The sequence below is a fragment of the Dryas octopetala genome, chromosome 5 (assembly GCF_963921425.1).
Source record: "Dryas octopetala chromosome 5, drDryOcto1.1, whole genome shotgun sequence".
NCBI lineage: Eukaryota > Viridiplantae > Streptophyta > Magnoliopsida > Rosales > Rosaceae > Dryas > Dryas octopetala.
This window is the reverse complement of record NC_141370.1, coordinates 15,529,099-15,540,130: the sequence shown is the minus strand read 5'-3', so window position 1 is coordinate 15,540,130 and position 11,032 is coordinate 15,529,099. Positions and strand designations below refer to the sequence as shown.

The following is an 11,032-nucleotide window of genomic DNA, read 5'->3' as shown; positions in this document are numbered from 1 at the left end:
CCAACCCACTCACTTCCCTCCCAATCTTCGGCCACCAGGTACCTCCTCCTTCGCGTCGGCAACCCCCCCTCCTAGCCTCGCAGCCGCATCTCTCTCTGCTGGGATCGACACTGCCAGACCCAAGGGGCCGGCGGTATCACCGACCTCCAATCTGGAGCCCCTCATCCCTCACCCCAACACCCCCCCCCCTCCGGCGCCCCCTCTCTGCTGAGATCGACACTGCCAGACCCAAGGTGCCGGCGACATCACCGACCTCCAATCTGGAGCCCCTCACCCCCAACAACCCCCCCGGCACCCCCTCTCCTAACAACACCACTGGGTTCTCACCCCCTCGGCACGACGAGTCCCTTGGTACCTTCAATTTGGTCATCTGAGCTGCGACGGCGGCGATTCGAAGGGAAAGGCCATCGGGCTCCACCGTTGACTTTCTGTTCCTGGCAACGATGCAAGGTCGGACTACCCCCAATTGAATCCTCTCGTTGTTTTGAGCATGTTGGTGCCTTTGGATCGATCATCAAATCACCGTAGCTCGTGAATCGAAGCTGATAAGCCAACGACGTTTTGTTCTGTTTGTGAACTTTGTGTTGTTTTGTGGTAGTTGTGCTGGTCTAGGGGCGGGCTGGGCTGGGTTGGGCAGGATAGGGGCGGGCTGGGGTGGGGGGGTGCGATGGAGCTGGCTTGGGCTGGGTGGCAGAGGGAGGGGCGGGGATTGGTAGGGGAGGAAGATGGAGGGAGGTGAAGTCACGCAAGCGGGGCTTTTTTTTTTTTTTCTATTTAATATAATTTTAATGGGTTTTTTTTTTATTTTTTTATTAATTTTTGTACATGTGGCTATTTTTAAATGCCAAGTCAATATTTAATGGTGGGGTCTACGTATGCCACTTCAGCGCCAACTCAGCAGTTAACGGTCAGATTAACGAAGGTATTCAATTGACAAAAAACATAAGTTGATGTACCCTAATGAAAGTTTTTAAACCAGAGGTACCCAACTGATAAGTGATGTATAGTTGAGGTATATATATATATATAATTAACCCTTAATTTAATTTGTCTAGAACATGTGAGAGGAAAGAAGAAGCAAACTGAGAACACAGCAGTGACCAAGTCCAACAAATCCACATGGCTGATGTGTGCATGGGAAATTGAAGAACCTTTTTTTTTTTTTTTTTTGGTCAAATTGAAGAACCTTATGAAATTAAAGCTAGTTAGGATATATCACGCAACGCACCACTTGTATCCAATTTCGTTGGTCCATGGTTTCCCTCTAGGCCTCTATCTTTCAGCTTTATGTTTGAGTCGTCTTCTTTAGCTTTTTAGTGGGACAACATTGTCTACCTTTGCAAGTGGCAATGCCATGTTATATTATATGAAAGGATATATAAAGCCTTCTTTCAAATCTAAAAGTAAAATTGGTTAATTCTTCAAGAGTCCATGCATCCATATATAGAAGAATGTTATTAATTTATTGTCTATATATGGACCAATGTTGTTGTTTTACCTAATATGTTAGGGCCATGCATCCCTATCTAGCTAGTCACTGTTTTTGGTTGATCAGCTTGGCCCTAGTCATGCTTTTCAAACTTAATTAATAAAAAAAATCAGACTTTGAAATATATTAATAGCAAGTTGTAGCCACTAGCCACATTAAGTTGTTATCTGACTCTGAAATTTGGGTTAATGTGTGCTAAACGCCAAATTAATATGACGACGGTAGATCAAGAAAGAATTAAGAAAGTGAAAAATGTGAATGCGACAGCAGTACTATTTCTCAGTCATGATGATTTATCATCACTCATCACTAAGTTAAAGTTTTATACATTTCTGTCTATAATGTTGGGAATTCTTTTCTTATCACTTCACATCAAATATGTGTTATTCCCCCCGATAAAAACTTTTCAAGTTATTCTCATCAAATTTAATTATTTGTGACTTCTTGAAGTCTAGTAATACGTACTTTTTCTTTCATTTCCAATTCTCATATTTTTCTTGGGCACCTAGCTAAAAAGTAAAATATGATGTTTTACATCTAGTTATAAATATTTGAACTCAAGAGGATGGATTTATATCTCTAGTAATTAAAAGCATTTATTCCCATATTTGAAGTTTGTAACTCTAATTATTATGTTGCTAATAGATCGATCTAGAAAAATAAAGTTTGAATTTGATTGTCATAAATAATCACTTCACTCTCACAACATATATACGAAACTCATCTTAATTTATTGATAGAACTCATATACAATGTTATAAGAGAAACAATAATACTATGAATCTCAAATTTATATATCAAATACATATGTTAATGTTTTATTTGTTGTAAGTAAATAAGTCTAGAGTGGGCTCTGATATAGATTTATAACACATATATATATTGCCATATGTATTTGGAATTCAAATTTGAAATCCCTAGCAGCATTCTAAATATCGAGAATTTAGAAAATGAAGAAATATTGAGAATGTTATTGATACTTAGGGAAAATTATAAATTTAGTCTACTTATTTTATACCTATTTCAATTTTGGTCTACGATCTTTTTTAAGTTCTGTTTTGATCCACTAATTGTTTTATTTGTTCAATAAAGGTTAGTGGAACAATTAGTTGAACAATTAGTGGACCTATAAAATAACTGAACTAAATCTATAATTTCCTCTTGATACTTAATAGTAATATTTGGTGGACATGTTTGAGACTTAATTTGATGCTTCAATTGATAGGTTATATGGCGTGTAAAGTACCAATATATGGATAAGATTATGAACTTTTATTTTTTCAGCAGCATCAGCATCATCATCGGTACCATCCTCTTCTTTTGTTTTCTTTCAGCATTCAATCGTCTCTTTAGTAAAGAGATCCCCAACATGGCAGTACTTTTGATAGTAAAACATTCTTTCTGAAAGAGGCTCATGCAATCGGGAATCCTTTGTTTTTTGATCATCAACTTTAATTAATTAATCCCCCTCTATATGTAAACTTAATGATCGAATTGTCTTTTAAGGGGAAAGGTTGGTAATTAATATGGTTAGTGATGAAAAGGGATCAAAAGGATCTCTTCTGCTCTCGCACACAATAAAGTTGGCATATAACTAGACAGACAAGATAATGATATGAAGAAGAATTAATGGGATGCCTTTTTCGATCGCAAAAAGAAAAGTAATATGCGTAACAGAAACAGTAGAATTGGGGTCAAGCATAGCTAGCTAGGAAAGAAATGTAATGGAGAAGTAAACAATGAGGAGGCAATAAGTGGCTAGGAATAGCTTTAGTTCTGCTTATCAAGATATGGTTATATATTGGAAGTGCTTTCCATACATTTTTTTGAGCAGACAAAAGCTAACCATACCGATATATCTTTTAATGATGAGATCAATGCTTTAATTAAGTACATAAAAACCAAAAACTTATTAGTTTAGTAATATTTTTCTATTTTATTGAAAGATGTGAAGATGTGTTAAGTTTGAATTCATTTTCCAAAATAAATAGGCTTTGTTTGGATAGCTGGACAGGTCTGGACAACACAAAATAGTAAAAATAGAGTGCTGTTATTTGTACACCCCAAAATTTTAATTTGTGAAATGACAAAAAACACCTAAAACAAAATTACCCAAAACCTCATCCCCTCTATCTCTCCTTCTCCCTCTCTACCATCTCTCCCCGTCACAACCCACCCCAGCCTTGCCCCAGCCCACCCCAACCCAGCCTCGCCCTCTCTCTCTCTCTCTCTCTCTCTCTCTCTCTCTCTCTCTCTCTCTCTCTCTCTCTCTCTCTCTCTCTCCGAGTAGCTGGTTCGGCGAGTACTTGCCGAACGGGTCCTTGATGTTCGGTGGGTACCTGCCGAACGAGTCCTTGATGTTCGGTGGTACCTGCCGAACAACACTCACATCGTTCGGTGGATGGCTACCGAACGAGTGTGACATTTTCGGCGGACCAGTGTCGAACGGATGTGCAGCTGCGCGCAGGAGGAGAGAGAGAGGAGGTGGTGCTGCGGGGGAGGAGAGAGAGAGATGAGGGTGGTGCGAGAGGGAAAGAGGTGGTCGGGTGAGGGGCTGGGTGGGTGGGTCGGGGCTGGGGTGGGCTGTGACGGGGTTGGGGTGGTCGGGGCTAGGGTGGGTTGGGGAAGAGAGAGAGGAGGTGGTGCTGCGGGGGAGGAGAGAGAGAGAGAGAAAGGAGGGTGGTGTGGGGAGGGTGCGGGAGGGAAGGTCGGGTGAGGGGCTGGGTGGGTGGGTCGGGGCTAGGGTGGGCTGTGACGGGGCTAGGGTGGTCGGGGCTGGGTTGGGGTGGGCTAGGGAAGAGGAAGAGGGAGAGGGAGGGGGAGGGGGAGGGAGGGGGAGGGGGAGGGAGAGAGGTGGTCCAGTGAGGAGGGAAGCGGTGTGTTTTTTTTTTTTTTCTGAGTTGATGGGGTGTGTTGGATAAAATGAGGATATTATGGTAATTGGGAGGGGTGTGTGTATAAGAAAATTTAATTATGAGAAGAATGTGAGGGTGTGAAATGAGAAAAAAGTAGAAAAAGGGTGTACAAAAAAAAATTTTAGGGTGTGCAAATAACAGCACTCTAAAAATATTAGTATGAGACAAATTTTTTTGGTGGAAGAAGAAGAGGCAGAGATGGCCAAATGTTCGGAAAAGTGTCCATAAAAGCTCAGGTGCCCTCCAAACACATGGGTTACCTCAAGCAGAATTTCTTCACTCATGACTTACTTTGGCTCTCTACCTTTTTCTTCCAACACCACAAAAACTGCCTCACAATATAATTATTACTCTTTTGTGCTATCCAAATCGATCTTGCCTTCCAAACAGAGCCATAAGAAAAAAAAAAAAAGACCAGTTAATTAACCGACCCCAAGTAGTACGTTGAGCAAGAGCAAGAGAGCAGATCTTCTACCAGTTTTTGGTACCAAGCTAAAATCTTAGTCATTGAAAACAGAGTAGAGAGAGAAAGATGAGTTTAATGACTAAGATTTTAGCCTGGTACATACCAAATGAGTACCAAAAAACTGGTAGGGGATCTGCTCTCGTTGGGCAGTCTCTATTTTGATACTTGAATTGAACATGCATGCCAATTAGAGATGGTAATTAACGCATTCACTTCAAAATACCCTCAATTTTAGCAAAACTTGTAGGTTCTTTTGACAGTTTTTGGCAGCCCTCTGAGGTGGCATTGGACTCTCTAACCCACTAAAAAGTCTAGTATACACAGTCCAACCATGCGATATACATACTTGCTTTTGGATCGAACTGACCAAAAATAAAATTTAATTGCTTCCAAAAGTTTATAAAAGCTGGCTAGTCACAGCCACCAGAGTTTTCAACTTCTTTTCCTTGCTGATCAATTCTTATTTCTTAGTCGTAATTAAGGTGATTATATGTGCTTGAAGAAGATAGCAAGGCCAAGAATCAAGTGTGAAAGCAATGTTTTCATATTGCTAAGTTCAACATTACAACGTACACATACATGCGTGTAAGAAAGACGTGGATATTTCACAGTTTGTTTTTCGAATGGACCATTGCAATTTTCGACATATTTACGTCATCACGTCAAGAAAGTCAACATTTTATAGGGTTTCCTAGGTGTTGCTAGGGTCTTTTAATTTTTTTTAAAAGAAAAAAAATTAAGAAATTAGAAAGGAATTAACACTTTACAGCTTACAAATCTTACATTCTTACCCAACACTTTAGAAATTGAATGAATATATATAAATGAGAAATGAAAAGGGGCATATATTGGATACATAGCTTTTGATCAATGTAGCATTGTCTAGGTGTTAAAGCTACTTAATTGATCAACCTTTTTATCCACCATAAAATGTTGAAAAAGCAATTTTTATCTGCTCAATTTGTCTTTGTTTTTTGGGTGGGGTAGGGTGTACTGAAGATCAGAGTGGTTACTGCTTAATCAGTTAATTGGGCTCAAAGCAAAAGACTTGAGGACACCCAATGACTATTGACAAATTAGTGTGCTATTCACAGTAGTCGTTCTTCATTTGAGACATTTCATTATCATTTTCTTTTTTGGTATAAACTGTCGCTGAAAAGCATTGTATAGTAGAACGATTGGGTCTTATGGCAAAAAGTCAGGCTTGTATATAACTATATATACATATGCATAAAATGAATTCAATTATTCACATTATTCAAAAAGAGATAATGTAGATTGAGAGATTGATCAGCCTATAAAAAATAGTTAATGATTTACTCTAGCTAGCCAAAATTATTCAAGTATATCAAAGAGTCGACATCACACTGAGGTCACTTTGCTTTACAAGGTTATATAGGAGAAGTTTGCCCCATTAATTTCTCGAGCATGATGTTGCACTTGAATAGATACACATATACGCACAGTCACACAGATCAGATCACACGTATTCAAAAAGTATTATGAATTTATATTTTAATACTTGCATCAATATATATTAAGAGCATGTTTGACATTATTTCTTAGAAGTGCTTTTAATAGAAGCGCGAGCTTATGCTAAGAAGTACAATTATATTTTTATAAAAATTCTAAGTAGTTCATACAAAAACACTTGTAAGTGCTTAATTCATAAGAAAAAAAATCCCTTACAAGTGATTTCATATATAACTCAAAAATAATTTTATTTATTTTTACGAAACGCTATCAAAAACGTTTTTATTAATCTAACACTGTTTTTGAAAATTCTAAAAATAGTGTCGGGCTCTAAATATTATGAATCCGACCACCGTTGTTTTATATGCACACGCTCCATGTATCAATACAGCTAGATAGACTTACTCCCAAATTTTAGCATCAAAATTTGGAATACAAAGTGAAAAGCGGGTTAGTATACCAAAAAGAAGTTAAAGGCCAGTTAATTGGATTTCATGCGTTCATTCTATTATTCCATCCTTTGGCATGCATGAATCTCTCTCTTTCAGGTGAGGTCCTCAATAGTAACAAGCAAGAACAAGCGTGAAGCATGGAGCGCAATGAAATCACACTTCAGTGTGTCAATTATGATATAATTAATAAGCTAAATAACTTGAATGTGACAACAAAACAAAAAGTAAGACTTACATATAGAATATATCTTGTAACAATATATAAATCTTAAGAGTGACATCAACATCAGAAGACAAAAGAAAAATGATAAAAGTACCAAAATAATATACTCCAAATAAGGAGAATAGATCATATTAACTCGTCTTGTTGTCACTAGTGGCAAAAGAACTAATAATTCTAGCTACTACATTATTTTAGTTTTTATACAATTCTAAATATATATTCGAAAATTACAATAAAGAAAAAAAAAACCCTATTATGGCAGCAAAAAAGTAACGCGCTTAATTTGCCCTTTAAATCCAAGAGGACGTGGATCATAGTGTGCAATGGCTCTACGTGCTCGTAACTTTGCATGCATCACTAAAGTTGCACACAAAGTTGTTCTTTCAATTTGGAGCTGAGGCAAAGAGACATCCAGGCAGTGCATTATGCATAGCCCTTCTACGCCGTCGTTTTAACCTCAGGTAGAACTGTGGGTCCGCACATTTTGTTATCGGGCCGAAATAAAATGGGCGGCCCACCAGAAAATCTCAACCCCAATGGGTGGGATGATCTCGTATGAAAACTACGAAGAGCATCAGAATAGCTGCCGCAACCGCCAAACTGCCGCCAAAATAGTAACGCCAAAAACGACGAGATTCGGTGTCGTATTACGAGGACTTGCTGAGACACCGACCGCGTTAGGGTACTGCCCATTCGAGGACTTCAAACTGCAACCACCGCCAAAATAACTCGAATTTAGAAATGCATTTTAAATAATAAATAAATATAAAAATTGAGATGTACATGTTCTGACATTTGCTTGAAAATCATAAATCATAAATAAACTAAGGACGGTGCAATTAGTAGACGACAGTAGTGCATGTCAATTATTAAAGAGAAACGTGACAACCATATCTTACAATCTTGGGTTGACAATCAAAAATTGGTCGAATGGGGTACCGACCTTGTGCAGAATAAAAAAGTCCCAACTTTAATTAATATGGCGGTACTTTCTAAATATTAAGACGTTATATGACAATATAGTGACTCATTCCAAACTTTGTTTATATAGATTTTCATTTATTGATATTTGGGTTTGGTCCAAACTTGCTCTATTTTGTAATTTTTTGATATGGTAATTGGTAAGTGCAAATGGTACCTGGTTAAAGGGGAAGGGCAGAAAGTGATGACATAATTGGCAGAAGCACAAGTGAAGGTGCTGGTACCGTCATCATAAGCGTAGCTGTAAGCTTTTGGGCACGCACTCTTAAAAAACTGCGAGTACGAGCTGGGCTTGCACGTGTCTGGGGTCGCGTAGGCCCCACTGCAGCAGTACATCGGATCCCCAAACGCCTCGCACGCGCTCTTACAAGCCACGCTCTCCTCACTCGCCGTCACCTTCAGCTCCGAGGGACACCCAGCGTTCAAGTCCATCACGCACCCGGTGGTCGTGCAATTCCCTCCGGTCCCGCCCTGGGGCTCGACCGTCATGGGGAGGTTATAACCGTCTACTAAGCTGACGTCATAGAAGTCTAGCCCTCCCGCGCCGTCCAGGGTGAACTCGGCTAGACTGGCTGGCGGCGCGGCTCCGCTACCGGCGCATTCCACTGTGGACGAACCGCAGTCGCCGGTGACGCAAGTAAACTTTCCGGTCGGGTCTTGGGCGCAATGGGTCCGCGCCCATAACCGACCCGACCAGGAGGCGGGAACGTCGAACGTGTTCGACTCCCCCGAATTTAAGGCGAAGCCAGTGGTGGGGAGCTGCGCAGTCCCTGCGTTCGATAAAATGCCGGGCCACACCGTGATGCTGCACTTGTTTGTAATTGTGAACGTTGCTGAGTACGCACCTGTATTTCACACAAACACATTACACATAATATGAGTCAAAACTATGCATGAAAACTATAAGAACGTAATTGCAAAAAGACATAGATAGATATGGATTTGTGGGTTTGTGTCAATTTTACCTGAAATGAAGTGAAGGAGATAAAGAGTGAACATGAAGATTGAAAAGAATTGATGGGAAGCCATTGAAAAAGAATGTTGTAAGGTTTTTGTTGGTGATGTGGGTGATGGGTATTTATAGAGGGGGTGGGATTAGAGGGATCGAGATTCGAGTGTGTGTCATGTGGAGTGTCAAATATTATATGGGTGTGGGGTAGAGCCCATGTTGTTTCACATGGAGGCCAAGGTCTTCATAGGTTAAGGTCGGCAACTATGTCTCTATTTTTAGTGGCGGCAACTGGTGGTACTTCTGGCTTCGGTTAAGCCATAATGTTTTAAAAAGAGCGTATGGTTAGCACAAAGCACTTTTGGAGTGATTCTCAATGGGATTCCCAAAGTTTTGAATTAATGTCCCTTATTCCCAAGCTCAGAACAAAGTATGAGTCGTATGACTACAGATAAAAAAAAAAAACAAGGTTTGGCTACAAATTTCAAATGGGTCGGATAGGGAACAGAGTCAACAGACCCGTGAGCTTCTGCACATGATGTTAAATTATCAGTCCGATCACTGAAGGGAGCTAAGATCTACCTTACACGTGGACGGTCGAGGGTGGACGTTGGCTATGGTGTTAGAAATATCATGAGTCACGCATTAGGAAACTGCCACGTGTTAATCCGTCCACATACCCTTTTTCTCAGCACGGCAGCAGAGTTTTAGGCGACAGGCTCACGCAACTGAATGCAAATATCTAATTTCTGACAGTCGTTAATGATCTGACCCAACGTTTACATTCAAGAATTCATTTGCTATGCCATTCCTTGGATAGATAGAAGAAGGTTCACGTGGGAAACAAAGTTTTTTTTTTTTTTGGTTTGGGAAGGAGATTAAATTTAAGTGCATTGTTACTACCTTTTCAATTGAGTTACCTTAATGTAAATTTCACACTCAGTCAATAATGACAATGTCCCATGCCTACTTGAACCTAAACAAATGTTTTCTTCTCTAGTATAAAATTTTCCATGAGACAGATACACACTCTTTATGTCTCTCTCTCATCTCATACCTTTTCTCCCTCTCTAGACACCACATTGGTATATATCTATTAACCTAGAGTGGTTTTCTCTTTTATGTTTTGTAGGACAAGATGGTTAACTACTTAACCCTTGGTAACATGCGAGCAGCAAGCATGGAGCATGCTTTTGGCAACCAACGATCAAGTTTGCTACATAAAGTTGGAAGACCTCCAAGTAGCTAATTAAGAATGTTATCCTATCTCATTCAGGCCCACATAGTTCGTATTTTGACATGGACAGGGATCCACTAGTTCAACAGCCCATCTCAACTTGAGAAATCTGCATCACTAATTTACTATTCAAGATTACAACATTCTTAGCGGCGGGTGAATTGTTTTTATTATTATAGAAGCAGCTTTTTGCATGCGATTATGAATGGTGAAAGTGATGTTCAACCTTAAATTTCAGTGGGTCAGCATGCATTATATTAGTTTCATAAATACAAGTGGGCGACTTGACAACCTGACGAGGCCGCAAAAATGTCCTTTCAAAACATGAAGGGATAGGCCAGACCGTCAGAGAGACCCGAAACACTGCGAATGCAGCCCAGGCCCTTTGGGTGAGTTCAAAGCACAAGCTAAGAGTCAACCAGAAAGTCTAAAAGGGTGACAACAAACGTCTCAATCCGATTTGGAAAACCCAAATAATTAAAGCCCAGTTTAGGACGTTTTCATAATTTCAATAAAAAATTGTCCCACTCTTGTTCACATTTAGTTTTTCTAAGAGACACAGGTAAACAGAGAACCTAAAACAGGCACTGATAGCATGGATGATAAGTTCTCCTACACATTTGTCACAAAATCAGAACAAGCCCACCTAGCAAAGCCTTTGGGCCATTGGTAGTGGGAACCTACTCTATATACTAATTTCAACATAAGGAATTTGGGCCAAGACCATCCCAGACTTCTGCTAGTGATCTCCAGTATTTCAGCCTCCTTAAATTACTGAAAATAACTTGGCACCTCATCCAAAAGATAAATAGAAAAGCAATTTACATTTAGGTCTTGAACACATACC

At 39.7% G+C, this 11,032-nt stretch overlaps 1 protein-coding gene across 1 annotated transcript; it reads right to left on the bottom strand.

Moving 5' to 3' along the window:
- Positions 1-7,148: 7,148 nt before the first annotated feature.
- On the bottom strand, positions 7,149-9,232 carry LOC147284807 (thaumatin-like protein 1). Its single transcript, XM_086244303.1, has 3 exons — positions 8,965-9,232; positions 8,157-8,844; positions 7,149-7,725 (listed from the first exon to the last, which is right to left on the bottom strand). The coding sequence occupies exons 1-3, from the start codon at positions 9,026-9,028 to the stop codon at positions 7,593-7,595; spliced, it is 885 nt and encodes a 294-aa protein (XP_086100429.1). The 5' UTR covers positions 9,029-9,232; the 3' UTR covers positions 7,149-7,592.
- Positions 9,233-11,032: the final 1,800 nt, after the last annotated feature.

What these genes read in the sequence shown, in the direction of transcription:
- LOC147284807 (XM_086244303.1), bottom strand. Translation starts at nt 9,028, where the DNA reads ATGGCTTCCCATCAATTCTTTTCAATCTTCATGTTCACTCTTTATCTC. An exon ending in TCTCCTTCACTTCATTTCAG is followed by an intron (nt 8,845 to 8,964) that starts GTAAAATTGACA and finishes TGTGAAATACAG; the next exon opens with GTGCGTACTCAGCAACGTTC. An exon ending in TGCCCTTCCCCTTTAACCAG is followed by an intron (nt 7,726 to 8,156) that starts GTACCATTTGCA and finishes CGGTGGTTGCAG; the next exon opens with TTTGAAGTCCTCGAATGGGC.